The sequence below is a fragment of the Colletes gigas genome, unplaced genomic scaffold, assembly GCF_013123115.1.
Source record: "Colletes gigas isolate AHSC1104 unplaced genomic scaffold, ASM1312311v1 Colletes_gigas_Sc00012, whole genome shotgun sequence".
Classification (NCBI taxonomy): domain Eukaryota; kingdom Metazoa; phylum Arthropoda; class Insecta; order Hymenoptera; family Colletidae; genus Colletes; species Colletes gigas.
This window is the reverse complement of record NW_025106641.1, coordinates 38,016-65,267: the sequence shown is the minus strand read 5'-3', so window position 1 is coordinate 65,267 and position 27,252 is coordinate 38,016. Positions and strand designations below refer to the sequence as shown.

Genomic DNA, 27,252 nt, shown 5'->3' with positions numbered 1-27,252 from the left:
CAACAAAAATGAATTTTTTTTATTTCGATACGTAAATAGAAAGAAAACATTTTTAAATCATATTATTAAATTAATCGATTCAACTAAAATCATATTGACAATTAAAATAGAATTAACAAGAGCTCTGAATTTTTTAGATATTGTTTGTCAATTTTATAAAATCATTTTAAAGTTAATACTACATACGGAGCCATTGAATCTATCGCAAGACGTAAATTCTTCCGATAGATGGATTAACATTGGCGACTTTCAATTAATAGAAGAATCTGGCGTTTCCAGAATCATTTCATGAAACGGAAACTTAGCTCTATATGTATACATATGCGCCATGACCTTGTCTCATGCCCTCCCAATGTAAGCAAGTACATGCTAATTCGATGCGTTGAATGTAAACTCTGACCGAAGATCCTCTATCATGATAAAACGTTACACCACTAATGTATAAAAGAACGATAATCGACGGTGACACTAGTAACGACGAACTTCCTTAGCGTCTAACGGACTGGAGGGGAAAGCAACACACGCTACCGCACAGGCTCTATGTACGTGAGCTTGGCACTTGGCACAACTTTGGAGAATTGGGAAAGAAGGCGAGTGTGAGCTTTTCCTTCTTCCCTTTGTAACAGCTAAAATTCGACCTCACACCAATCGTCATACGATTTCAAATTTCGACTGCCCAGGCATTTTTACTTTATGACCTATGCCATAAAGAAAGTATGTACCATCACAGGCGAGGTATACAAGAAGTAGAGGTATACATATTGGTACTTTAATAATCAGGATTCGTATGTACAGATCCACATTCCAATTTTATTTCTAAAAAAACATGCGGTGAATTAGCTCACGTGTATCAACATTTTGTTAGGTTTTTCATCTCTTGATTGGGCAGTTCTTTTAAGAACTCGATCTTCGTAGTTCATTTCGAACTTTTTGATAGCTTCTCTCTTAGATAGGTATTCGAATTCCTCGCCAAAGGAAGGGTAGTTGGGGCGAGGCTAGGGCGGGTCTCCTTACGCAGCAACCTCCACGCGGTGAGACCTGGGGATTATTATTTACTATGTAATTAATAGCAATTAATATGAGCTAACGGCTGCGTTCTTCTTATACATATAGTTTCACATACGTTCTTCGCCCCGATATGAGGTCCGATAACACCGATTTCGAGTCGCAAATACGTTTTTGCCGAGTTACTTTTTAAATAAATGATGTATTGCAATTTAAAATAAAAAATTAAGGATTTGCGATGTACCTACTCATCAATGAGATAAGTACTTACATCGTATCGTTACGTATTTTAATAATCTTGAAATCTTTAAATAATGTTAATCGATTGGTAACTCCAATGAAATTAATCGATCGATGCTCAATTCTGGACCGTACAGCTTTCATTCCGTTAAAAAATACAAAAATTTCTGTAATTATATTTTCTAATATTATTTAGCGTTTAATTAATAATCCTGTCACTCTTAGCTGGGTAATACAATTATTAATTAAAAACTAAATAATACATATAAACAAATTGGCTGCGATCCGCCTTGCATAGGTTATTATAAATATAGAGCTTCTTCGCTAGATTAGTTTTAATTCTCATACGATGTACATAGTTGGTAGCGCTGCAGTCTTTGTCCATTCTGAATTGATAACGCTAGACTCGACTCGACACCGAAATGGTAAAATGATACCAGAGTATTGTTACAGATCAAGTAGCTTTTAAAATTTATATAAAACGGAATAATTAAAAAACTACAAGACGTATAATCATCATTATCTGTGAGATGATTACGCTCAAAATCTAATCAGACCTTGAAACGAGAATATAAAACATAAATGTTAAGTTTTATTGAAATTCATTCAGCTGTTTAGACGCAATCGTGTTAATAGCATATGTACATAAGTACGTATGCGAGTAAATAGGCAGAGAAAAAATAATTTATGCTTATGCGGACTTATGCCACGTGTATGACGTTGGCAAAAAAAGTGTACTCACCGCTAGATGGCTATGCACAACAGTGTATTCTTCCAAATCTTTTTAAAATATATAAAACTCGTTTCTTGTTAATATCCCTTTTTTCTGTTTAAACGTCATTTCGACACGTTATAACTAACTCATTTACATTTTGCAACAGTTAATCATATACATATCATTGATACAATACCTCCCATCAGATTTCCTGTAGAATCTTGTTAATGGCGTGCACATTGCGTATGTATGCAGCTTTATGTCGGAAAGAATTATGTGAATATTTACGATATCTGCAACGATAAAAAAATAAAATGTTGGAATGAAAGTAGTTTAATTATAAATGTGGTACATACACTGCATACAAATAACGTTATTCTATTCTTTACAAGTTTGACCATGCAACAAAATTGGCTGGCACGAAGATGACACGCGAACAGATCAAAATTCGTAAATATTTATGACGATGATCGAGTTCATAAGAAGTTCGAAGGGTGTATGTTCTTTTCTTAAGTGATTCACATAGGAATACGTGGAAAAATAACGATTGGTGTTTCGCAAAAATGCCATATCGAACGACAGTAATTTTTACGAGTACGGTATTTAGCGATGCTCAAAATGAAATTAAGTAATTCGAAGACAAACAAAATTTAATTACGAGTTTCTGCGTTCAGTGTACGATCGTAATAAAGTGTGAAATGATTTTCGTTTATATTTTTGCAAGGAATATACATAACCGTTCGTTTTAATAATTAGCTTTATATAGTTTCTTTTGTAAGTAGATACTTGTAAAAGTTTAAGACAGAGAACGTAGTATTCTACGACTAACCGACAATAATTTAAACGATATTACAGATATAATGGAATCTGAAAATCCTGTCATGTTGGAACCGTGCGGAGAGGATTCGATTTTAATTCAAACAGTGAAAGATATAGTTACAGAAAGTGCAAACACCGAATTAGAAAGCGAGGAAGAATTTTTTGTAGTAACAGATGTTCAGAATAAAGAACAAAATGTAATAGAAGCGTCTAACGAGGAATCGATAGTAACTCGGTCCGAGGAACGATTATCATGGTCCAATTTATGTAGAATATGTGCCAATATCGGTCATCATCTAATTCCAATATTTGAGGGAGAAGGTTTACAACACAACTTGTGTAGTAAAATTCATAAATATTTGCCTATACATGTAGGTACTCTTACAGTTTTTGATATTAATCAAATTTTTATGTTAAGAATATTGGACTTATTTTGATAATCGTTTATAATAGGTATCTCAAACGGATACTCTTCCACTACAATTATGTTATCATTGCGCAGCGACGTTATTAGCATGGCACGAGCTTTTAGAAGGATGTCTAAATGCAGAAAAACGATTATTAGAAATACAACATGCCTTGGAAGAAAAACAAGTGTGTATTAAACGAAACTATGCGTTTCATGTTTTTGCCCCGGTAAAGGAAATAAGCGATTTTAACGATGTATTAACATTGATTTTCTAGAGCCAGGAAGGTTTAGAAGCTCCGGTACAAGATACATCGGTATACAACATACCTGAATCTCTTGTAAGTAAATATTAATATTAAATATTAATTATTGTTTTTTTTTTTATCGAGTTATTGGTATTTTTTAATTAAAAATAACAGTTGATAATTTATTTCAATTAATTTTCGTATATCTTTAATAGTTGTTTTAATTGTAGCATCAACAACAGGAAACGATTAAGGATGAAGATTATTGGGAATCGGCTGTTAACGATTCAGACAGGTAACAAACAACTTCCTCTATGTAAAAAAAAAAACAAAAAGAGACTTAAAAATTGATTATACATAAAAGCTATATATGTATATTACGTAGAATTGAACGTGCAGAAAATGTGCCCTCTGTAAATACATTAAAATGTAGTAGTTATCGATATAAAAGTGGTTGGTGCATAAAAATAGAATAATGATTAAGTTTTGTCATTTGTATACGTCTAAATATATAAAAATCTAACTAATATACAAAATGGACAACCAGTCTCCCTTAAAGAAAATTTTCTGTATCAACTATTTCTGTTTGGAATATGGAACAAGGATTGCTGTGAATTCTTTTAATCAAAGCTCTTACATATAGTTCTACGAAAAAAGCCGAGACTTATCCAAGAAGTGTATGTAGACGCACAGAGAAAACGAAAATCTATATACGTGTGACTGTAAGATAACAAGAATTAGATTTTAAAGATTATCAAGAAAGATAATCATTCTCGAGTGCCATTGATAATTGGGTCGAACAAGAACAAATGTTGTGCAAATCGTTACGTCGTAGCTGCAAATCTGGAGTCAAGTTTTGACTGTTTTGCAGGTCCAGTAGTATGCGGACACCATTTAAGGTGTTCCTAGACACGCAGAATGTATTTCGGAAGCCGCACAGAAAAAAATACCAGCTACAAGAAAGAAAGGCTACAGTTAGCAGAGACTACAATTCGGTATGGATCACGGTAATGAATTCAACGCTCGATCAACCTGTCGGAATGGCTGATCAGGTGCAAGATAATGATACCGATGTAAAGGAAGAGGTTTCCCAGCCGTACAAGTCAAATTGTTTCGAGAAGTCGAGAGTGACTAATGAAATGTGCAAGTCACCAAATCCTTCGAATACAGAAAATAGAGAGGGAAAGATGAAAGTAAAGCGTAAACTTTGTAGAAATAAGAGAAACAGCTCGAAAGATTCATGCGAAGATATTAAACGCAAGGGTAGTTGCACGGACATTCGGGAATCTTATCGATGCGCCGAGTGCGGGAAATGCTTTAAATTAAAAGATTCGTATTTAAGACATACAAGAATTCATAAAGACGAAAGACCATTTACTTGCCACGTATGTGGAAAACAATTCCGGGATTCCGGTGGTCTTTCCAGGCATTTAAAAGACGTACACGCGAAACTAAAAAATTTCACATGCGACATCTGTGGTAAGTGTTTCGCGTCAAAAGCTACGAGGGATGATCATCGCAGAACGCATACAGGAGAAAGACCTTACAAATGCGATTCGTGTGGAAAAACTTTTAAATCGAAAGCTTCCCTATACATTCACAGTAAATTACATACGGACGAATTTCCTCATCCGTGTTCCTATTGCAACAAAAAATTCCGTAGAAGACAAGAAATGCTGGCACACGTTACTACTCATACAGGAGAGAAGAATTATGGTTGCGACGTGTGTTCGAAAAGGTTCAGAGTAAAATCGGAACTAGTTAGGCATAAGCTAATTCACTCGGAAAGTAAACCGTTTGTTTGCGTGAAATGTGGTCTCGCTTTTCGACAAAAACGTTACTTAAACAACCACATTAAAAGCAGACACGTTGAATCTTTACGAGCATGCTAATATGCGTCTTATAATTTCTTTACACACCACAGTTCTCCAACTATTCGAATAGACCGAAAATATTCAAATCTGGTACATTTATTATTTTTCCAGGTTTGGTCTACTTCCGAAGAAATCCTTTGTGGCATACTGTTCGTGGTATACGACAACGATGTGTGCAAATAATATAATTCAGACCACTAACAAACATAAAGTTGTTCAGAAATTCAATGAAACTAACATAGACGAAAAGATAAAAAGTAACGGCGACGGCGACGGCGACGGCGACGACAACGACGACGACAGCACCAACTTTTTTAACAATTCCGATAGCAGAGATCAATTTGACGTGTCAAATGTAATGCTATGCTCTAGAGAGTGTTCGAACGAGACGGTATTATCAATGAAAAAATATACAAGTTCATCCAAGGAACAGTACGAGTGTAAAAACTGTCAGCGTTATTTTAAGAGAGAATGCCATTTAACGCGGCATACGTCTAAATGCAAAAGTGAAAGAAAAAGTAGCATAAAGATGATAAATGCGAGCTTGGAGGAGGAAAGTGCATCGAAACGGTCGAATAAAAGAAAAGAGAAAAATAGAATGGGCGAGGATGGAAGAAATTGGAAATTTTATCAAAAGTGTAAACGTAAGAGACACGAAACGTATCCGTGCGTATATTGCGATTACACAGCGAATAAAAAGAAATTGCTTCAAGTTCATTTATCGGAGTCGCATTCAGAATTCATGGATAAAAAGAAGAAGAAGCTAAAATACGCTGATCGAGAACTGGTTATGCGTGCTAAGATAGAGGTTGATGGAAAGGTTTATTATCACTGTAATCAGTGCGGTAAAAATCTTTATTCGCCGTATACATTCTTCTGGCACATACGAATACACACCGGAGAACGGCCTTACACCTGTCATATGTGCGGGAAACAGTTTCGCGTGAACCAGGGTCTAGCGAGGCACTTGCGCGACACTCATGCCGGTATAAAGAATTTTTCTTGCGACATTTGTGGCCGACCGTTCACCACGAAGCGTAACGCTGACGATCACAGACGTATACACACGGGTGAGCGACCATACGTTTGCAACATTTGCGGGAAATCGTTCAAGCAGAAGGCTTCTCTCTTCGTACACAATCGCACCCACTCGGATGTTTTTCCTTTCAAGTGTAACCACTGCGAGCAACGTTTCCGCACAAGACCGCCGCTCGCGGTTCACATAACCAAACATACCGGCGAAAAGCCGCACGCGTGCGACATATGCGGTCGTTGTTTTCGCATTAAATACGAGTTGAAGCGTCATCGACTGGTACACTTTGACGAGAAACCGTGGCAGTGCACGGAATGTGATCATTCGTTTCGTCAGAAACGCTACCTAGTTAACCATAACAGACTTAATCATAGCACAAATTGAGTTTAATCGTAGCAGAAACGAGCGAAGCTGACGGAATTTTGGAAAACGATAATGTTATACGTCGTCGATAGGCCTAACGAAAAACGAAAAGAACAGGACGGATTATAGTTGGATTCACCACCACCGCGCGCACTACAAGTGTTGCAACAACAATTTAAATACCCGGATATAATCGGAGAGATATCGTGCATGTGTGTGTGTGTGTGTGCGTGCGTGTCACGTCTGCGGAAAAGAAATTTTGTTCGGCGTCCAGCCTGAACAGGCACGAGCGGCGGCGGCGGCGGCGGCGGCGTCATATTCACACGGGATTAAAAATAATTGTTTGTAAGATATGTGGTCGTGTCGATCGTTTGGCCAGCAGATTCACGCGAGACGAACACAAACGCAATCGTATGGGCGAAAGAACTCGTAAACGAACTCGGAACGCGGAAAATCGTTTAAACAGAAGGCGGGGCATCTCTGCACGTTCACAGATCGTTCGATTCCGAAAACTTGACAAAGGAACGCTATCGAAGGAAGCAAGAGTTAGATAAGCACGTTGTCAGACCGTATCTATCTGCCCGTATTCTTGCGACGTCTGCGGCAAACGGTTCCGTAATAAAGGCTCTGTGTGTGTGTGTGTGTGTGCGTGTGCGTGCGTGCGTGCGTGCGTGCGTGCGTGTGTGTGTCAGCACGTTATAATAATAGCGGAAAATGGCACGTTTATTCTATACGCGACACGACGAGATTCAGCCAAGAACGTTACCTGAAGAGCCACAGCAAGAACTTGCACGAGGCTTCGTGTTCGATGGCATGATATCGGAATATGTTTATTTTACAGGTGGAAGAACGAGTCCGGCGGCGTCGTGCGATTAACGACGATCGAACGCGAAAGTACAAACGGCGAGGAAGTAGAGTACGTCCAGTGCACTCAATGCGATATCGTGTTCGTGAACATGAAGTATTTTATAGATCATATGAATGCCGAGCACGAGGCTCGGATGCATTATTGTCAGTATTGTAAGTTAGTGTTTCATGGTCGAGATAAAGACTTTGAAGAACACATGTTGATACATAAAGACGACGGCTGCGAGGAATTAAAAGATTATATCTTTAAAGACGAAACGATGAAATTCGCGTACGATGAAAAGAAGAAAGAGGTCCCATACAGCGTACAAGATCCTATCGTTGTCAACGTTGCAAAAAAGCAATCGGTTTGTTATACTTGTAACTTGTGCGGGAAAAATTTCACAAAAAAAACTGAATTGAGAAAACATATAAATCGACATTCCGACGTGAATCAGATCCAACATCCGGACGAGATGGAACTTGTAAATAAAGCGAAGCAACTGATCAATCATCGAGTCTCGTACAAGTGCGATACGTGCAAAAAGATTATATTCACGAAACGTGGTTTCTTGCGTCACATTCGTGTACATTTCGACAAACGGCCATGCAAATGTGACTTGTGCGGTAAATCTTATCGAATCGAGCAAGATCTGGCTAGGCACGTCAGGGATGTTCACGAAGGGCTGAAGAAATATGCTTGCGACATATGCGGTCGCGCGTTCGCAAACAAAGGGGCGAAAGATGATCATCGAAGAATTCACACGGGTGAACGTCCATACGCGTGCGAACACTGCCCAAAAGTGTTTCGTACCTTAAATTCCATTTATATTCATAATCGCGTGCACACAGATTACAAGCCTCACCAATGCTCTTACTGTGGTAAACACTTCAGGAATAGGCAGAGGCTAACTCATCACGAGACCACGCATACAGGTATCAAAGCTTTCGCTTGCGAGATCTGCGGTAAAACGTTCTCTGTTAAAGGAGAAGTTGTACGACATCGTGCGATACACAATGAACAGAAACCTTTCGACTGCAAATGTGGCATGAAGTTCGGCCAAAAGAGATACCTTAGAAATCATATAAAACAACATCATAAAGAGGCGTCTTCTTGGTTGCTGGAGGAACTACTAGGAAATAATAACTGAAGCGCGGGGGTTCTTTAAGATAACTGGATGCTTCGACTATTTTCTACGAGTATTATTATTAGCAGCTATATGTATAAATTCAAGTGTACAGTCAGATATACGCGTATTCTATTTGTTTGATGCATCTTTTATATTAAAAAAATCAACCTGAAATATTATATGTAGATTAAAGAATCGATATTAAATCATATCTTAGCGGCGTGTACCGTTTTAAACACAACCTATCTCTCCTTATTAACCACATAGATCGATAATTTAATTCGAACTTGTTCCAACCTAAATACATATACACAGAGTAGTAATACGTTCTGTATAAAAAGTACTATGATTTATTATATAAACTATGTAATTAATTGTACTTACGTAGACGTAGGAATAATTTCAACAATTTATTGATATAATTACGCCAGGCTATTACGAAACCTTACCTTCGTTAATATCCATTGGAAGTACAATTATTCTAATAAAATGTTTAGTTATGAATTTACCATACACGAGAGCATTCTAACGAAAATGGTAAATCTTTATGAAAATATTTCAGAAATCATTTACATATAGTATACGTAAATAATAAATTAGTCTTTTTATTATCTCAATTCTGATATTACAAGTTCGGTTCGATCAAATATAAATAAGAAAGGATCAATGTTAGAAAAATATAAACACTATGAATATGCAATTAGAAGCAAACTATATTAAATACAAACAGATCTGGATGAAATGTGATGCGTTTCTCCTCTTTTTTTTTTATACATGGAATTACGTTCGTAAACGGCAAAGCATTAGCTCTTTTAATTTTTTCACCAATATCTGCAACACATTTATTCTGTTTTTATTTTAATGTTATTATTTTCTTTCTTTCTTTATAACATCCATTACCTTTTCACTGTCTACCGGCGCGCATCTTCTTTTATCCAAAGAGCTGTTTACATCGCTTATATACAATTTACTAATATCGATACTGTTTAATAAACTATCAAAGTCCTCCACGTATAATCTTTTCATATTTTGAACAAGTTGTGAAATATTTATACATTTCTTCATCGTGTTACGCTTCTAAAAACGAAAATAAAGCGATAACGATATACTTGCTTATAAAATTACCGAAAACACTATTATTCGATAAATATAAGATAAACCTTACAAAACATTTTCTTAGATTTCGACTAATTTTATCTTGTCGACAGAGGGCTTGTATTCTTTTACGTTCTGCATATTTGAATTGTTTTTTTATCAACCTTGAGCCTACAATACATCGTACGACGTTCCTTGTTTCTGTACTCTTCCAAGGGTCGTACGTTTCTACATGTTCCTTTAATATTAAAAAAAATAAAACACATAGCGTTTGATTTATATATTAAAAATTATTATAACGTAATGAATGTTGGTTCGAACCTTGCTCCAATTTTTCATTACAGGCGCAGATAGATATTTAACTGTTTCCAAGGTTACTGTACCCGGTCGATGCTGCTGTGTATAACTATATTGACATTTTCTCATCTTCGAACTACTGGCACAGTTTGAGATATGAGCCTACAATGTTACTTTTTACAATTTCCAAATATTTATTTTCTATTCCAATACATGTTTTACAATTACATGTATCATGACTTAACTGATACGATCAAATTTAGCCAAGTGCCAAATACGAAATTAATTACTAATGCTTTAACAAATTTTTCCCTTTTTGCTCTCTTTTTTCGACTATGAAAGTGAGAATTCTCTAACGCGTTAAACCATACATTAATTGCTCTACGTATACATATTCGTATAAATGAATTGTACGTGGTGTTTAATTCGTTGATACATATGTTGGTAATCTGTAACTGTTTGATCATATTAGCAATCATGAACTTACAATACCTCAAAATAGATCTTATCGATCATGTGAAGCGTATCAAATGGACAACGTATCTTCATCGTCGAAGAATAATTTTTGCTGAAATGCACCAAGCGATCAAATCCAAATTAATTTCTTTTAGTACGCAATAAATATGCAATGGGTCGCGCATTAAAATAAAAAACAACAAATATTTAGAATAAATTCTATACCGCGGGAAAACAGAACCCACGTGTTTGCCGCCTAAAACTACACAGTACAAAGAAAGAAGCTGTACAGCTCTAAGGGGATCATTTTATTTCTGTAGAAAATAAAAGACTCGACTGGAAATGTAAAAAATCTATGACGCAAAAAACCAAAACAACCAACGAGAATTTTTTTCTTTACGTAAGAAGCTAATTTTTTAAAATTACCGATAATATAAATAATGGCCGTGTTTTGTTGGTACTTACTTACCTATTTCTGATGCAATTGAAAACGAAATAGTAGGAGGAGAAAAAATAAAAGAAAAGAGAAAGCGTCCTGAGCGTGTTAGCTGGGCATGCTAGTACATAATTGTTGCTTTAGATGCCGAATCCGTACAATAGAAATCTGAGGCAGGTTGAGAACTTGTGAGAAAGCTAAAGGTTGACCGTGTCCCCCTTTTGGCGAGTGCTAGAGGCGTCACAGCAGTATTTTGCGAAAAGCACTATCTGTGTAATAGAAAAAATTCCGTTGTTCGAGGGACAACTGTAATTTCGTAAGGTATTGCGTATTGCGTATTGCGGATTACGAATTACGGATTACGGATTACGGATTACGGATTACGGATTACGGTGTGGAATGGTTTAGCAATCAGCAATCTACGAGCAACGAGTTCCGCCTTGGAAAAGTGGACTCGGCGATAGTTGTATTTTTGGTTATACCAAGAAAATCTTTTGTTGGAAGAATTTAGAAATAGTTTAGATAGAAGTAATTACCCAGGGTTTATGAAACGGTGTGTATACGTGAGGGACGAAAGAGGGTATAGACGATGCATCGTACTTAAAAAGTTCACGGATAAAGAAAAGGGTCTGGAAGTTATCAGTGGGAATTTCTGAGATTCTTAAGTATGCTTGCGTCTATTGTTTCAAGATCATCATTTACATTTTATACTAGAATTCATGATATAAAAATGCATAGAAGGACCAAGGATGAAAAAGAAATTTTGTTATCTCTTGATAAGATTCCTTCGCAAGGCCTGCTGTGCTTTCTATGAAGTACGAATATACATATGTAGTTGTTGACAAGTCTTTGTAAACAAATAAATTTTCATTTTCAGTGTAGGTATATTGAAATAATTTGGTTTCAAGTAAAAAACAAACACGGGGAACCCGTCGTCTTTAGAGGAATATACATATGTATGTATACATTTTCGTGTATTTTGAGATCGAAACAGCACATATCTATAGTTAAACAACCTTGCACGTGCACGTAATAATATATCGAAAACTATTTTTAAGCAAAATACCGACACCATATTATTGCCTGAAATAAGTTGGTCGACACGGCGCGGCGTAACGCAGCAAAGTTAGTGTTTCGGTTATGAATATTGTTTATACATATATGGTATCCATGTTTCGTCAGTTTTTCAATAAAAGAAAATTACGATGGGGGGAAATCTTGTGATTTTTGGTCTCAAATCATGTACACGTAAATATTTAAATTAATGTCTGTAAAATGTGAATTAAGAATCTCGGAAGATTAAAAATTATTAACAATTTCCACTGAAACGTATATTTAAATATATTTAACGTTAAATACGCATAGTATTTCAGAAAAGGTGGTAGGTGTCTCGAAGGGAAATAATTCTTCTCAAAATGCCTGCAACTTGATACGCTTTAAGAAACACATGGTACATACTTACATAAGTAAGTACTTACGTATGTAGCATAGGGCAGAGATGGGCAAACGTTTAATCGAACAATAGATAACGAAAGAAAATCCATATGCAGCAATTTATTTATAACGTTTAATTTATGTTTATTTATTATAAAACATTTTATTGTATTGTTGAATTTCTAATTTCTATTTAACAAATCATAGATAAAGAAACGGTTATGTTATATCTTCTATTAATTAATTGTTTGTTAATCGAAATTTACCGGTAGATAAGAATTTTGCCCATTTCTATTATCGGGAATAGAACGCAGAGTGAGTGATCGAGGTTCTGGCAAAGAGGTGGAAAATCAACGACGAGACGGGCTGGCAAATATATCAGTTTTGTCCCACACAGTTTGAAAGCAAGTGACCGACCGGACGACTGGGAAGGATTCCGGCCGCCGCGCCGTTCGCGTTCAAACACGTATTCCTTCCATCTGTTCTGTATAATATCTCTTAGTTCCCATCGTCAAGCCGGTTATCTAAACGGAAACAATTGATTAATAATTGTGTCCAAAACAAAGAATTGTTTTTTTTTAATAATTTGGTACTTTTGAAACAACGTAATTACATTTATAACGATACGTTTCTTTGCTCGTTAACGTTTCATCTTTAGTATTTCCGTTACTAGTTCTTTCAAAAGGTCAATGACTCGATTCTCTTTCGACACTTATTTCAGATGTATTGAATTTCAGGCTCGTAAAATAAAAAATAGAATCAACTGTATTGTATTGTTTAATTATGCGACCAAGAGCCTGGTGTAATTTGTGAGGTTTGTCAATTGTTGACTAAATTGAACGAACGTACATATATGTATAAAAGATTACTAAAGATGCAACGAGTTCTCAGCTTTCAAATGGCTCGCGGATTGGACGAGTCGAGCGAATTTGTGACGAAACGTATGTGTTTTTCGTTTCTCTTCTCCATCGGTTTCCTTTGTGTTCTCTGTGGTTTCTTGCTCGGTCGATTCTCCACACAAAGGATCATAGAGTCTCACGCGGAAAAGAAACGTCTCGAGTTTGCGGGAAATGGCCTCGAGAGCACCAGGTATCTTCAACATTTATTACTCGAACGACTAGAAGGGGCATCGCTTGATGCCGATTTCGAACAGTACGTTGTATTTCAGTCTTAATCGTAAAATCCGAATTATACTTATTTATACTTATCTTGAAGCGTTTATGTATATGTATAGTTCCTATAATATGTATAGGAACTGTGCGTCTTTAAATTTTACGGAAGACATTGTAGATCGAGTGCATGGAATCCTGTCAAATTTATCGCTTATTGATAGAGTTGTAGTACATCGAACGTGTATCTTTGCAAATGCCCGAGGGTACAGAGAACCTGGTAATTTAAATTCTGTACACGTTTACATGGAATGCGTCGATTCTAATAATTTCCTTATTAATTAAATGTTTAGACAGATATGTTGTTGTATCGGCTAGCGGCGAAGGTGTTGGTATTGCTTTGGAACTGGCAAAGATTATGAACGACATTCAACGGGAACACGATTGGAAACCTCGTCGATCTCTTATTTTCTCTTTCATTTTCGGATCTTCGGACTCCTGTTCAGAAATACTGTTTCAAAATGGTTTCATGCACGCTAGAATTATGGCTTATGTTGTTCTACATCATCGTGTTTTCCAAGGTAAACGTATTAAAGGAATATACATATGTAGAAAGCTAATAATAGAACTTTGGAAAGGAAAATCTTGTAATTTATTTTAATCGATTCTAGGCAGTGGTCCTTTTATTGCGTCAGGGTCCGATATAATACAGTCTCTGGTTTTCGAAGCTGCCAGCATCGTGAAAAATGTACATTTTCATAACGACCGCTCGATATTTTCAAACAACGCGTCTTCTAATAATACAATTTCTCGCCTTGCTTTCGACATACCGCACGCGGTATTGTCGTTCGTGGTAAGTAATGGTGGAGGAGAAGCATGAATATTGTAATGCGATGGTTTTTGTAAAGTTGGAGGTTGCTGGTTTGTAAATCTAGAACAACGGCATCACCTTCGATGAAAATGATCACGAAAGAAAGATGCGTAAAATAATATTAGCCCAAATACTTGGTCAAACTATTTGGAAATTATCCGAATGTTTAATCATGAAATGGAATCCACGTTATTTCGATGAAACTGTTTCCAAAGCACTGCAGTCTATAGATAGTACGAAATTTTTGACGAACAAAGGTACTTTGGATATTTGGAGAATTCAGTTCTTTCAATATTAAATAAGAATATATTTGTCCATTGTTTAGATAAAATACAAGAAACCTCTGACAGATTACTGATCGAGGTGAACATTTTTAATGGAATGATCGACGCAATCGATAGCACCGAGTATGTAATTTTTCAACGATATGTACATAAAATTGTCAATTTTAATACGTATTTAATACGTATTTAATACGTATTTAATACGTATTTAATACGTATAAAAAAAATCTATCCTAATTTCTTACGTTGTAGCATAATCAAGACGAGGATATTAAATGATCTGATGATGGATTTGGATAGAACTCTTCTGTGTTCCGATAGAAAACTTGTATCGAAAACCGATTGGGCAGAGATTTTAAAACTAGCTCATGAGCCTTTTGACATTATATCAACGCGCCTTAACCAAGTATTAAAATGTTACGAAACAGCTGTCCAACTTTTGCAAAATAAAATTTAAAGAAATTTAATGAAATTTAAAGAAACCATTAACCATGGTAATTAACACTAGTTTTACAGGACGCGTAAATGATTGATGGGTTTCAGGTTCGAAACTTGACACATTACAGAACTGAAATATTATTTTTTAGCAACTTGTGTTGAATCGATTGGAAGAAAAACTACATTTTAATGTAACTCTGAACACAAATGGGTTTAACGAAAGAAAAATTATGTGCAACGAATGTCTGTAAATTTAGTGTCGATTACCATTGAAATTTTTCTACGCACCGACATGTGTTTTTACCACTTTTACAAAATATATGTTACTTCTGGTTACGATAAATAATATAAATCTAATATTTTGACAAATTTATATTAACGTACACTTCCTATACCATATCGTATTTCTCTTTCAAACTGCGAAGCGTCAAGCGTTCCTTCTATAGCTTTACAATCTGGATTAAAAACAGAATAAGCACTAAGTTCTCCTAGCTTTTTTGGTCGTGAGCGAGTATTCAGCCACATAAATATTAACGCAGAGAAAACAAAATATACTGCTCCGAATTCAAATTTAATCATAATAATATATAAGGTGACCCATAGAAGGAAGTAGAGTAGGTACGTTACTTTCTGTATCACTGTATATCGTGATCGGTCTATGCTATCGTCCGAACAAGTGCTTTCCATATCCTTGACATCCTGCAAGCTTTTAATTCTTAATCATACCAATCTTGCGCGTCTATTTTTTAATAAATACTCCATCAAGTTTTGTTTAGAATAAACATATTTATTACACGTTAGCCGATTGTTTGCTTAGTCCCTCTACCAAACGCGGCATACCATATAATTAATAGATTTAGTTTGACCAGCCAAGTAAGGAATATCGTTTAAAGTTTTATTATTTAAATGATATTTGTTTCATTCTTAGGTTTTATTGTTTTATAAATAGGAGTAATTGGTTAGAAATATAAATTAACAAGAGTGTTGTCGATGTTGTCGCGAGTGTTGAATAAGGAATTGAGAATAAAAAAAAAAATTACAACCAATTACTGCATCTTGTCAAAGTGTTTCTAACGAGAAATTAGCGAGAATTTGATACGTGTCGATATCTCGCTTTTGAAAATAGAAATCTCATCTCTATAACTGGAAATTTCTAGTAATTATTCTTTGAAAATTTAGGATCGGGAATAAAATGATTAGCATTTTAAAAAATTCAGACAATTTTTTGAACGAGAAAATATCATTTGCGCGTATCAAAGAGTGTTCTACTCGATATGTATAACACGATTCAGTTCGACAGTCTGAATTGATTGGAATATGTTATTTCGCATTTGGTTGACGGTTTATATTTATATTGGAACGTTTGGTTTCTATAATTGCCAATGTATTTATTTAGATAAAAAGTATACGCGTGTCATACTACTGTCGCGTAAAATCCTTGATGTGGACTCGTTAACATAACCTTACCTCAACATCATCGAGTAACGTTGTTGGCAACGAATCCTTGATCGTTTCATCTCCGTTCCATGGTGGGGGAATTTGTATTGTATTTTTAAAAATGTTTGTCATCTCTTGCCTGCGTCTCTGACGTCTATAAGCATTAAGTTTTTCTTTTATATCGAGCCCATACATAACGAATACGAACGTTAACTTGCTGGAAGCGGAGTCAGGTTTGGTTAGAATATTTGGCTGAAGTTTCCAGTTTCGTTTTCGAAAGCGGCGTGTTGCAGTTTGCAAAACGATCAGTGTAGGTCATTGATCGGTTCGTGTTTCGAAGATCCGAATGCATGTAGCGTTGTGCGGATGGTGTGCAATTATCGGGGCGCAGATGTAAGAAAGTGAACCAATAAATTGAAACAGGTTCGATTCCTATCACATACATGTATACATGTAGAATGTATTTTAGGTAGTATGTACATGGTTAAGTAAGTAAGTAAGTAGATGGTTTGAGAGAGAATCCGAAGAAAAGCATATTTAGCAAACTAGGTATAAAAAGAAGGCAATAAATGTGCGATCGATGAGGATTCCGCGATAAATTTAAATCTAAAGGGGAAATCGATTTGGTAAAACGTCACGAGTCACTATCGATCGTAGAGCTTGTTCGTCATTTCCGGAAAGCTAGCAATTTTGCAAACGCGGAGAAAGAAACGTGAAATAGAAAGTCGTCGAAGAGGTCCGTCCAACTACTCTAGTTTCTTAGATGTTATGATTAAAATACGTCAGGGATCAGGATTTCCTGTCTTGTGGTACGTTAATTTTTTAAATATGTATACAATATGTACACGTAGATATGTATGTATATCGAGATAGTTTGTGTACCAGATAGTACGATAGTCGGTGATTATGACCGTAAACGAAACTCAATTTGGCTCTTAATGGCGCCTAGATATATGTATGTACATATCTATGTATAAATAGTAGATATAGATAGATAGTTATTTTACGTTGATCGAATCGAATGGGAATGAAATTTTGTTAACGGGAATATAATCAGATTATGGTAAAAGTTGATAAAAAAAGCTATTAAGTATAAAAATTGTCAGATCGCGTCGGGCAAAAAGACTTTGACCGTAGCGCAGTCTTATCAGAATATTGTTTGTAAAGATCAGTAATATACATATGTATATGTACATAAGTAGGTAGCTTAGCCTGCTGTCGATTTTTCTTAGACAATACCGTTTTTTATGAGTTTTGATTCCTCTATGAAAATGCATCGAACGATAGGTTTATTCCGTGCTTGGACTTATATAAAAGTTGACCAACGTTGATCTAATCTAACTCTTAACCCCTGAGGTCGTCTATGATCTACCGAGTTGTAAGAGTACGCGTTTGTCCATAAGATTTGTGTCCGATTGTACAAATATCTCGGGGACAAATACGATATGAAAAAATGGGCCGGTTAAAAATTGTATGGTTTCCAGGGGGGACATATTGGGCTGTAATTTCTTTGACCTTGTGTATTTTGATCGTTGTAGCCGACACGAAGACGTTTTCGAAACTCTAGCCAAATGTAATTTTGTTGTTTAACTCGTTTCGGAGATGGGAACTAGCGTGATCCGATAACAGAAACACACCGTGCTACGATCGCTCCTGTCTAATGTTTGTAAACAGTTTGATTATATTTGAAAGAGTTTCGATTTGGTATAAGTAAGGCGACGACGGTCGCGCAGAATCGGCTCTTTTCATTATTTGATGAATTTCAATGTGTAGAATGTCGGAGCGGCAGAAGTAGCCCGTGGCGTAGATCGGGCACGTTAACTTTCGAACTTGATCCAAGTTTGAGCATGCATCGTATCCCATATGTACATACATACATACATACATACATACATACATATATCCCTCTTGTCCCTGTATCGTTCTGCTAATCATCTTTCCAGGAATGTACAGTACCTACGTACTTACTTACATATCTACGAGGCATCAGTTTCGAAAGCACGGTCGCGTAAACGGCTTGATCGTCGTCGAGCCATAGATTCGAACGAAAGAAATTGCATAACGAATCATTCCGAATAGAGAGCTTTGTCACGGTAACACGGTTTGCTGTGGACACGTGGAGCGACAGCATGTTACGTGTACCTGTGAACAACGATAATTATGAGCCGAATAACGGAGGAATAATTATAGAAGAACGGAGGAAGAATAGTTTTGATCGTTTGGTCGGTGATGATATCCGCGATGGACGTGTTTTGCTTATCTATACGGGCGGTACGATTGGAATGGTCAGAAATGAAAATGGAGGTACATACGTAGATTGAAATTTAAAAATGAAAAGAAAGAAAAAAAAAGAAAAAAATAGAAATAATAGACTCTGTTTATTTAACGAGTTAATTAAACGTTATAGTTAATATAGTAATGTGTGTTGCGTATCAGTTCTTGTACCAAAGTCGAACATTTTGGTGGAAAAGCTACGAAACTGTTCCGATATGCACGATCGGGAGTATGCGGAGGAACGATTCGGAGCTACGGGACCAATGGTACTTCCGTAAGTGCAGCTAGAAAATTCCGCGACCTGGAAGAAAGAAAAGTAAATGTGCCTCTGAAACGTTTTTTATTGTCAGAATTACCACGAGGAACAGCCGACGCGTAGTTTACAGCGTGTTGGAGTATCCGGCGCTTTGCGATTCCAGTAACATGACGATGGACGATTGGATTCGTATTGCCAATGATATTAAGGTAAAGATATTCGATATCGGTGTTTGAGTCGCGATAAAATCTGTTGCGTAAGATCGGTTCCCGGGAACATGCATACATACTTATGTATATGTTAATACGTGTATAGGTATAAATAAAGTGGCTCTGCTAACTCTGCGTTGTAGAGACGTAAGAGTTAATTTTAAAAATAAATTTCTCACCGGTACACGTATCTCTCTATTATTGTAGGAATGTTACGAGTACTTTGACGGTTTCGTTGTTCTCCACGGAACGGATACGCTGTGTTACACAGCGTCCGCCCTCTCGTTTATGTTCGAAGCACTGGATAAGACGATTATATTAACTGGTTCTCAGTTGCCAATCTTCGATACCAGAAACGACGGTTTCTACAACATTATTTCCTCTCTGGTGATAGCCGGAAATTACAATATACCGGAAGTGTGCGTGTTCTTCGGTACGAAACTGATGAGAGGCAATCGGACCTGCAAAGTATCGGCCACGTCGTTCGACGCGTTCGACTCTCCAAATATTCCGCCTCTAGCCAAGGTCAACATCAATATCGAAGGTTAGCTATTGCCGATTGCCAATAAACTATTGTAATTCCGTGTAAATCGATCGATTATGCGTTGCTGATAAGATGTAAGTCGATAGGTTTCCATACATACATATACATACGTGGTTCGTACGACGTCTCGAGAACCCCACCCCTCACCGTTATAGTTCCGCGATCCAGCTTAGTCGATCGTCAGGCGATCTTCCCCTTCAATCTCTATCTCGTTTGCCTTGTTCGTGACGAGGGAAGCTAGAGCTAGCCAGCCTATCGTCGACTCGAGAGGAACCGCATAAACCTGCGATATACGCATAAACCTGCAATATACGCATATAGTATGCACGTACATACATACATACATACATACATACACATCTCGAGGCGTAGAAAAAATTTAAATAATCTCTTCCCTCGTTGTGTAATCTATCTCGAAGAGAACTACTACTACTACTACTACTACTACTACTACTACTACTACTACTACTACATTTGCAGTGAATTATCCAGCAATTTTTCGGTCCTGTACATTGGAAAAGTTTCGCACGCACGCGTCTTTGAATAGAAACGTCGTGCTGCTTCGTATATTTCCAAGCATAACCACGAATCTGGTGAAGGCGTTCGTACAACCTCCGACCGAGGGTGTCGTGTTGCAGTGTTACGGTACCGGAAACTTGCCTTCGAACCTGACGGATATTGTCCAAGAACTTTGTAACGCCACGAAACGCGGAATTATTATAGTGAACGTTACGCAGTGCTTGGCAGGCTGTGTATCAGAAACTTACGAATCCGCGAAGCAACTCAAGGAAGCTGGTAACTACGAATGTTTTCTTTTATTTAACCAGCATTAATTAAGCTATTTATGATAATAACAAGAACCGTGACCCACACCACGATATACATATGTATACATATGTATAATGCGCAGGTGTGATATCGGGCATTGATATGACATCGGAGGCAGCGCTGGCCAAACTAGCCTACGTGTTATCGAAAAATGAATGGGACATGGAAACGAAACGGCTAATGATGGAAACGAACCTGCGCGGAGAATTAACAACAGCGAGACGATCGTCGTCGCTTAAAGATTTCGACACGGTGGAAGGGATCGCGAGATCCTTGAGAATTTCGTCAACCGTAGAATTTGAGCAATTGAATATGATACTGTTCCCGGCGATTTTCAACGCTGCTGTACTCGCGCGCGACCTTCCGAGACTCGATGCTTTGATAAGATACGTAAGCGAACCGGTCCAACCAACACACGAAAATACGACGCTGGTCGCTGGCCCGCTGGCCCGCTGGCCCGCTGGCCCGCTGACTTTTAACTTGTTGGTATGGTTTTGTTTCAGGGAGCAGATATCTCGCAGACAAACGCCGATGGTCGCACAGCGTTACACATTGCTTGTTGCGAAGGAGATTCGAACGTGGTGCGACGTCTTTTGAATATGGGTGCAAACGTTCATATCAAAGATCGATATAATCGTACAGCGCTTACCGACGCGATAGAGTACGATCACCACGAGGTAAAATGCATACTTACATACTTACTTACGTATATTTATTTCTCGTTCTTCTCCTTTTCTTTAAATCTACATACATACATATATACGTATACGTATACGTATATCCTGATATCGATGGGCATATCAAAAGTCGAGTAGTAGTTGTTCGATCAACGAATGGAACGCATAACCATAAATAATTATTAGTTATTTATCGAATGATTTATTGATTGGAAAGGTGCATTAATTTTAAAATGAAATTACACATACATATATGTAGAGTATATACGGTATAAGAGTGAGGGAAAAAAGTGATAAACATGCGACGTTATCCACAGCACAACGGAGATCGTTTAAAATTTTTAGATTATAAAGATGTTGGTGAAATACGGCGCTCACCTGCATGGAAACGCGTACCTGATAGGGGAGAAAATGTGCGCCGCAGCGGCGATAGGAAACATTAAGCGTCTAAAGTCGTTTCATTTCGCAAACGGGAATCTGTCGGAAAAGGACTTGTCCGGAAGGACGCCGTTGCACTTGGCTGCGTTGCATAATAAGGTGCAAACGATCAAGTTCCTGCTGGATCATAACGTAGAAACGAACAGCTGCGACAAGATGGCCATGACGCCGTACGATGTCGCCAAGACGGCAGGTTCCGCACAAGCAGAATCGTTGCTTCTTTCTACGAACACATCCAACGTTTTATCAACCCTCGAGTGACAAATTACCAAACGAAAGTAACTAAACATACATAGATCGATGATTGTAAGTACCCTTGTAACGACAAGTGTTACAAGAGAAATTATCGTTATTATACGATATAATTACGTACATACGTATGTACATATGTATATATATATATATATATACATTGGCTTTGAACACGTTATCACCGAAACGTTTTAAATAAATGATCGAACGATGACGACGAATATACATAAAATTTCCCACAGATAGTTTTAATACGTACTAGAAAACGCGACACGCGTGTTAAGACGAGTTGGTCGGCGTAACGTAGATCGATATTATTGATCGAGTCCGTCAGACAACAATGCCAAACTCGTTGATCATGGTGTTGAGGAGTTTGGCCGTGATCGGGCAGTCGTTGTAAATATTATCGCAATCGTCGTAATTGCCTCTTCGACCGGCGTTTATGGCCTCTTGAATAATCGTACCGTTCGTCACCTCCTTAAACCACTCGTGACTGTTTTTCAGTCGATCGAAAGACAAGTTAAAACACGAGTAATATTCGTGAGAAGACAGGATTATTTTCCAATATACCTCGATAATCCATCGATTATTTTCTCCATACTCGTCGGACTTTCCGCGTGCGCGGCGACCGAAACGATCGAGCAAACGACTCGTTGCATACACGGAGCTACGTAATTGTTACCGAAAACCATATCGTTGATGGTGTTTTTCATTTCCGACCAATGCTCCTTCTCCTCCGATCCTGTACCGAGTTTTGCATAACTATCCAAGTACATACATATGTATACATATACTTACATGCCGAGACGAATCGTTTCGAATTCGCCCGCCTCGTCTCTATCGTTTCTTTACTTACGATAATTTAGTTGGCTACTATGAGTTTTCGAAAATAGAGGCGTAACCAGACTGAGCAGGCCAGTCAACAGTCCAACTAATCCTAGAGTTTTTGTGTTTACGTGAACCAGTGGCGAGACTTGGCCGTGTTCCTCGTTTCTATGATGGAGCGGTATCGAGACAAAGGGAATGGTTACGGCCCAATCGATCTGAAACATTATTTTCAACCAACGAGCAAATTCAACTAAGTAAATATCAACAATCTTTCACCTTACAACTTACACTAAGCTTTTCTTCCTCCGAGTTAAAAGAGACTAATCTTTCTTTCGAACTATCGGTGAATGTTTTAGTGCGAGTCCTCCGTGTCTTTGAGTTTCTATCGGCGCCGGCGTTCGGATCCGTCGTTGCTTTAGAAGCGAGCAACGCGAACAAAAGTAACAGCTTCACCATGTTTGTCCACAAGTATCGTTCTCCTGTACCTTGCATTCCTAAAATATCTATAAACCGTTGGACCGATTTTATTTCCGATTTTTACGTACATTACAAACTTTTATTGAATTTACTGAATAGAAAACATACTCTGCACAGTATTGTTTATAATTATTCAAAGGATAAAATGTATTTTCTAAGAAATTGGAAAAACGAATTCTCTACCATTTCTGCATAAATGTATTTTAAACGATTAGAAAGGCAATCTGCAGCGGGGCGAATACACGTAAACTACAAGTAACGACGATAGAAAGCTGTCTGTGAAAAAGAGTGTTCATCTTGTAACAGCCTGCTGGTAGTAACGTACATTTAAAACAAACTATAAATCGTCTGCACTTTATCGATATTTTTCCAATACTTACGTGTACGCTGTTGATGAATCGACTAATTGTAGGCGAGTGCAAAAATACGTATGGCGAATCCTTGATCCTGTTGACAGTTTTTGTACAGAAGCAGAGGTAGTGGGTACCTAGACGTCGCGTCGACAAATAGGAAATTTTCACCGGTGGAATTAACGAACCTAAAAGAGATTTCTGGTCAAATTACTGCCGCGAAACTAACCATTCGCTGTAGCTATTATGCCAGTCACCGTTACGGTTAAAAACTCTGTAGATTTGCGCTTACAATTCCATGTTTCGTAATTGCGTTTATTTGTACCCGCGCGTTTCGTTATTTTCACGGTGAGAAGAACCTCACCTAGCTCGCCTTTCAACAGACTCGTATGCAATTTTACATACCAGTTACATATTTATTACATTTTCATTATTTCAAAGAAACTGCTAGATTCAGGTGACTATACGTAAAGTAGAACGTCTTTTAAAAGTGACTTTTAAACGGGAGACGCTGGGAGCATTTAATAATTTTTCTATGCACTCGTATGCGGAATTTATGCGTGCAGTCGTCACACGGTGTACGGGAGCTGACTTTCGTAAATTTTCCAAGGCAAACTGCGGAACGAATTACTCGTGTAAAAATCAACCAGACGCAAATTAAAACGAACGCATTGGTTTTGGTACATATTTTGGTTTCGCGAGGTCTCGCAGGTCTCGCATCCAATATTTAATCTTTAATCTTTTCATTGATGCTCGAATTACACAGATTCGTAAATCACGGCAATTATTCCCGGCGGCGACCGTCCGTTCTGTTCCTTCAGGAGAGACGAAAGAGTCACGCACCGTGATAACAACGTCCCCATGAGAATCCAACAACGAAAGCGAAACCACCGGGTCCAATTATGTCCACGGTTCGTCGTGTCGTGACGACGACCGACCAACAGAGTAGGTGTATCGCTATATATTCGAGAAATCACCTTCGTGTCGTTCAGTTTCTTCGAAACCGATTCATACGACAGTCTATCAAAGAAACATTCGTTTGCTCTTATTTGCTTTTGCCCCGAACAAGGTACAGTTTAGTCGGTTAGGTGGCTCGATGATAAACCAAACTTTTACGTTTTTTCCTTTATACTTTCATGTTTAATTGAAATAGTACCTGGTTTTCTTTAATTCACGTATCTTTTTATTTTTCACAGATGTCGCTAAATTTTCGAAACTTTATTTTTCTGCTTCTGACTGGGACAACGGTTGTCAGAAGTAGTCCGAAACTCGCCGATGGAGGGTAAGAAGAATATCTGTTTAGAGATCGGTTCATTCGACCGAGAGGGAACATAGTTCCCTTAGTTTTTCCTCCATGCTCGGAATTTATCGGTAACAAGAAATTTTCCAGTTTCGTAGTAAATACATTAGCATTTCGCATACAGATTCATTCCGAGTTCTATGATTTACTTGGAGAAGAGCCGAAAATCCCCCGCAGACCAGCCAACTATGCCATCCCATGTCGATCTACGAAGCGAAACGACGATGAAACGCGACGACACGAATGCCAATGATATCACGAACCGCATTCAAGAACCTCGATTTGGTTTCACCAACATCGGCAGTACAGGGACCGTGAGTAGCTATCGTCGCGTATCGCGTTTCACGTTTCCAAAACAACATCGTTTACTTGCAAATTAAAATCACTGTAGGGTTACGGAGCGTCAACTTATGCGCCAGCAAAGATAGACCTGGGTGGACTGTTACTGGGCGCAATCATTGGAGTAGGTTCAATCCTAATCATACCCAAATTGTTGTATGTCCTCTCCGGCACCTATGGTCACTATGCAAGAAGTAAGTATACTTTTTCGTAGATAGATTTACTCGTAGTTGCGTATCTAATGACGGTCGTCGACGATAGCGGTTAACGGATCTCGATTCCATCAAAGCTACTATAATATAAATCCCTATAATCGATCAACGACTTTATACGGCCTGATACGGCTGTTACGCAAACGGGCAAACGGGCAAACGGGCAAACGGGCAAACGGGCAAACGGGCAAACGGGCAAACGGGCAAACTCGGGCACCATTTAGTTCCAATAACTTGCTCAAACTTGGAATCAAACAGATTTATTCGAAAATAACGGACAAAAAATTGTTCCTGTAAATATCGTTCGCTGATTCACTCGTTTACTCATTTATTCATTAATTCGTTCGCTAATACGTCGTTACTCCCTGTTTGTAAAATTTAAAACGCAAATGTACATGTGTAGAAACTGGACGACTATCTTTTAAATAGGCACTCGCGTGCAAGCATGTTTAATGCCAGTACGCCGGTGACATTATCCTGGTCTTTTCGTGGTGTCCAGCATGCGTACGTTAAAAAATGTAATATGCATGTATACGTATGTATACATATGTATAGATTCGTGTAACGGTAAGGTTTGCCAATACGTAGGAAACAGCAATATCGCGTCGCGTCGTATATTCATCTTTACACACCGACACTTTTCAATTGTAGGCGAGGAAAACGGTGTTTCCGAAATTGTAACCAAACTGGACGACGTTCTGGCTCGTCACGGCATCGACTCGACCTCCTGTATGCAACGTGCTGTGTGCAGCTACTCGCAACGAGCAGCAGCGTCGTCCAGCAAACAGGCGAACCAGCTCGACGACGATCAACAAGAAGAACAAGTCTCGTCGTTGGATCGAATGATCGATGCGATAACAACGAATCGGATATTTCGTACGGCCATGGAAGGAACAGCGATTCAGGAAGCGGTGGAAGCCGGAAGAACCGGTCGAAATTGTTCAAAGTCTTATCCTCACTGTGGCTTTTCCATGGAGACGATCTTGTCCCTTGTCTCGAACGCGATGACCGCTGTTGCCGCGGTAAACGCAGTACCATCGACGACAGCCACTCTATCCTGAACGTTTTTTAACCGAGCTCTAGACAACTATATGTATAAAGAAATATGTAATTCGCGTATATGTATATACGATCAACGTTTCGCTTTTCGAAACTTGACGAGACTTGTATGGTTAAAGCAGGCTTCTCTAAGAAATCTTTGCAAGTTTAAAGTTTCTTTCTTATTCGTTGATGAAAAATATCTATAGAATTGTGATTAAACGATTGTAATAATACGTTAACGCCGTACGACGTAGCGGATTTCGGACACGTTGGTGTACGGTTTCGTTCGATCAAACATAGCTCATAGATTCTTTATCGTAACGATTAATGACCAGTTCCGGATGGAGCGACGTACCTTAGAAGCATAAGCAAAATAGTTGCAGGCAACTCCTCGACGAATTAGTAATTAAAACCAAATTCACACCCAGACATCCCTGTACGTTGCTTTTTATTTCACCGTCTTACACTAGCGTAAACAAAAATAGAAGTGAAATTCCACGGGCATAAAGCGAACAGGGTCGTTACTCTGTGCACTTTTCCGCGCAATCCTGACCATGTATACATACAGAGGTACTTTCCAACAAATCCATGTATCGCTACATACAGTTGTTTTCTTTTTTCGCAGTTATCGCGCGAGGCAAACAGAACCGTACCAAGATAATTACACGGCGCAACAGTTTTCAAATCTAAA

General features: G+C 37.9%; 7 protein-coding genes across 14 annotated transcripts; 4 read left to right on the top strand and 3 right to left on the bottom strand.

Moving 5' to 3' along the window:
- Positions 1–2,000: 2,000 nt before the first annotated feature.
- On the top strand, positions 2,001–8,893 carry LOC122399168 (zinc finger protein 260-like). Of its 4 annotated transcripts, none has more exons than XM_043399628.1 (6): positions 2,001–2,203; positions 2,816–3,150; positions 3,233–3,373; positions 3,464–3,526; positions 3,664–3,728; positions 7,545–8,893. In XM_043399628.1, the coding sequence occupies exons 1-6, from the start codon at positions 2,188–2,190 to the stop codon at positions 8,698–8,700; spliced, it is 1,776 nt and encodes a 591-aa protein (XP_043255563.1). In that variant the 5' UTR covers positions 2,001–2,187; the 3' UTR covers positions 8,701–8,893. The 4 variants fall into 4 exon arrangements, with proteins under 4 accessions (XP_043255563.1, XP_043255561.1, XP_043255562.1 ...); XM_043399626.1 differs by having other exon boundaries at positions 5,419–7,650; XM_043399627.1 differs by having other exon boundaries at positions 2,001–2,734; positions 5,419–7,650.
- Positions 8,894–9,378: 485 nt separating this feature from the next.
- LOC122398969 lies at positions 9,379–10,851 on the bottom strand. Its single transcript, XM_043399238.1, has 5 exons — positions 10,564–10,851; positions 10,096–10,233; positions 9,845–10,012; positions 9,580–9,756; positions 9,379–9,510 (listed from the first exon to the last, which is right to left on the bottom strand). The coding sequence occupies exons 1-5, from the start codon at positions 10,618–10,620 to the stop codon at positions 9,460–9,462; spliced, it is 591 nt and encodes a 196-aa protein (XP_043255173.1). The 5' UTR covers positions 10,621–10,851; the 3' UTR covers positions 9,379–9,459.
- A 1,991-nt stretch (positions 10,852–12,842) lies between these two features.
- Positions 12,843–15,450, top strand: LOC122399160. 3 transcript variants are annotated; one of them, XM_043399611.1, is made up of 8 exons: positions 12,843–13,002; positions 13,135–13,549; positions 13,650–13,786; positions 13,860–14,087; positions 14,178–14,359; positions 14,442–14,634; positions 14,703–14,784; positions 14,914–15,448. In XM_043399611.1, the coding sequence occupies exons 2-8, from the start codon at positions 13,251–13,253 to the stop codon at positions 15,116–15,118; spliced, it is 1,326 nt and encodes a 441-aa protein (XP_043255546.1). In that variant the 5' UTR covers positions 12,843–13,002; positions 13,135–13,250; the 3' UTR covers positions 15,119–15,448. The 3 variants fall into 3 exon arrangements, with proteins under 3 accessions (XP_043255546.1, XP_043255547.1, XP_043255548.1); XM_043399612.1 differs by having other exon boundaries at positions 12,843–13,486; positions 14,914–15,450; XM_043399613.1 differs by having other exon boundaries at positions 13,421–13,786; positions 14,914–15,447.
- Positions 15,451–15,456: 6 nt separating this feature from the next.
- Positions 15,457–16,832, bottom strand: LOC122399163 (SAYSvFN domain-containing protein 1). The gene is made up of 2 exons (XM_043399616.1): positions 16,567–16,832; positions 15,457–15,798 (listed from the first exon to the last, which is right to left on the bottom strand). Exons 1-2 carry the CDS (start codon positions 16,729–16,731, stop codon positions 15,475–15,477), a joined length of 489 nt encoding a protein of 162 aa, XP_043255551.1. The 5' UTR covers positions 16,732–16,832; the 3' UTR covers positions 15,457–15,474.
- A 376-nt stretch (positions 16,833–17,208) lies between these two features.
- Positions 17,209–22,183, top strand: LOC122399159 (L-asparaginase). 2 transcript variants are annotated; one of them, XM_043399610.1, is made up of 9 exons: positions 17,209–17,345; positions 18,480–18,840; positions 18,973–19,084; positions 19,161–19,275; positions 19,483–19,819; positions 20,300–20,614; positions 20,730–21,037; positions 21,151–21,324; positions 21,642–21,899. In XM_043399610.1, the coding sequence occupies exons 2-9, from the start codon at positions 18,666–18,668 to the stop codon at positions 21,765–21,767; spliced, it is 1,662 nt and encodes a 553-aa protein (XP_043255545.1). In that variant the 5' UTR covers positions 17,209–17,345; positions 18,480–18,665; the 3' UTR covers positions 21,768–21,899. The 2 variants fall into 2 exon arrangements, with proteins under 2 accessions (XP_043255545.1, XP_043255544.1); XM_043399609.1 differs by having other exon boundaries at positions 17,211–17,345; positions 21,670–22,183.
- Positions 22,184–22,341: 158 nt separating this feature from the next.
- Positions 22,342–23,298, bottom strand: LOC122398896. Its single transcript, XM_043399161.1, has 4 exons — positions 23,131–23,298; positions 22,871–23,057; positions 22,585–22,756; positions 22,342–22,507 (listed from the first exon to the last, which is right to left on the bottom strand). The coding sequence occupies exons 1-4, from the start codon at positions 23,296–23,298 to the stop codon at positions 22,345–22,347; spliced, it is 690 nt and encodes a 229-aa protein (XP_043255096.1). The 3' UTR covers positions 22,342–22,344.
- Positions 23,170–26,584, top strand: LOC122399161. 2 transcript variants are annotated; one of them, XM_043399615.1, is made up of 5 exons: positions 23,170–24,738; positions 24,866–24,951; positions 25,094–25,283; positions 25,361–25,502; positions 26,172–26,584. In XM_043399615.1, exons 2-5 carry the CDS (start codon positions 24,866–24,868, stop codon positions 26,579–26,581), a joined length of 828 nt encoding a protein of 275 aa, XP_043255550.1. In that variant the 5' UTR covers positions 23,170–24,738; the 3' UTR covers positions 26,582–26,584. The 2 variants fall into 2 exon arrangements, with proteins under 2 accessions (XP_043255550.1, XP_043255549.1); XM_043399614.1 differs by having other exon boundaries at positions 23,171–24,614.
- The last annotated feature ends 668 nt before the right edge of the window (positions 26,585–27,252 follow it).

What these genes read in the sequence shown, in the direction of transcription:
- LOC122398896 (XM_043399161.1), bottom strand. Translation starts at nt 23,298, where the DNA reads ATGGTGAAGCTGTTACTTTTGTTCGCGTTGCTCGCTTCTAAAGCAACG. An exon ending in CGGAGGAAGAAAAGCTTAGT is followed by an intron (nt 23,058 to 23,130) that starts GTAAGTTGTAAG and finishes ATAATGTTTCAG; the next exon opens with ATCGATTGGGCCGTAACCAT. An exon ending in TAGTAGCCAACTAAATTATC is followed by an intron (nt 22,757 to 22,870) that starts GTAAGTAAAGAA and finishes AACTCGGTACAG; the next exon opens with GATCGGAGGAGAAGGAGCAT.
- LOC122399161 (XM_043399615.1), top strand. Translation starts at nt 24,866, where the DNA reads ATGTCGCTAAATTTTCGAAACTTTATTTTTCTGCTTCTGACTGGGACA. An exon ending in ACATCGGCAGTACAGGGACC is followed by an intron (nt 25,284 to 25,360) that starts GTGAGTAGCTAT and finishes AAATCACTGTAG; the next exon opens with GGTTACGGAGCGTCAACTTA. An exon ending in CTATGGTCACTATGCAAGAA is followed by an intron (nt 25,503 to 26,171) that starts GTAAGTATACTT and finishes TTTCAATTGTAG; the next exon opens with GCGAGGAAAACGGTGTTTCC.
- LOC122399159 (XM_043399609.1), top strand. Translation starts at nt 18,666, where the DNA reads ATGTTACGTGTACCTGTGAACAACGATAATTATGAGCCGAATAACGGA. An exon ending in GGTCAGAAATGAAAATGGAG is followed by an intron (nt 18,841 to 18,972) that starts GTACATACGTAG and finishes GTTGCGTATCAG; the next exon opens with TTCTTGTACCAAAGTCGAAC. An exon ending in TAGAGTACGATCACCACGAG is followed by an intron (nt 21,325 to 21,669) that starts GTAAAATGCATA and finishes TAAAATTTTTAG; the next exon opens with ATTATAAAGATGTTGGTGAA.
- LOC122398969 (XM_043399238.1), bottom strand. Translation starts at nt 10,620, where the DNA reads ATGAAGATACGTTGTCCATTTGATACGCTTCACATGATCGATAAGATC. An exon ending in GAAATCTAAGAAAATGTTTT is followed by an intron (nt 9,757 to 9,844) that starts GTAAGGTTTATC and finishes TTTCGTTTTTAG; the next exon opens with AAGCGTAACACGATGAAGAA. An exon ending in CGCCGGTAGACAGTGAAAAG is followed by an intron (nt 9,511 to 9,579) that starts GTAATGGATGTT and finishes AATGTGTTGCAG; the next exon opens with ATATTGGTGAAAAAATTAAA.
- LOC122399160 (XM_043399611.1), top strand. Translation starts at nt 13,251, where the DNA reads ATGTATAAAAGATTACTAAAGATGCAACGAGTTCTCAGCTTTCAAATG. An exon ending in ACATCATCGTGTTTTCCAAG is followed by an intron (nt 14,088 to 14,177) that starts GTAAACGTATTA and finishes AATCGATTCTAG; the next exon opens with GCAGTGGTCCTTTTATTGCG. An exon ending in GAAATTTTTGACGAACAAAG is followed by an intron (nt 14,635 to 14,702) that starts GTACTTTGGATA and finishes TCCATTGTTTAG; the next exon opens with ATAAAATACAAGAAACCTCT.
- LOC122399163 (XM_043399616.1), bottom strand. Translation starts at nt 16,731, where the DNA reads ATGTATGGGCTCGATATAAAAGAAAAACTTAATGCTTATAGACGTCAG. An exon ending in CGTTACTCGATGATGTTGAG is followed by an intron (nt 15,799 to 16,566) that starts GTAAGGTTATGT and finishes AAAAGCTTGCAG; the next exon opens with GATGTCAAGGATATGGAAAG.
- LOC122399168 (XM_043399626.1), top strand. An exon ending in ATGCCTTGGAAGAAAAACAA is followed by an intron (nt 3,374 to 3,463) that starts GTGTGTATTAAA and finishes TTGATTTTCTAG; the next exon opens with AGCCAGGAAGGTTTAGAAGC. An exon ending in GCTGTTAACGATTCAGACAG is followed by an intron (nt 3,729 to 5,418) that starts GTAACAAACAAC and finishes TTATTTTTCCAG; the next exon opens with GTTTGGTCTACTTCCGAAGA.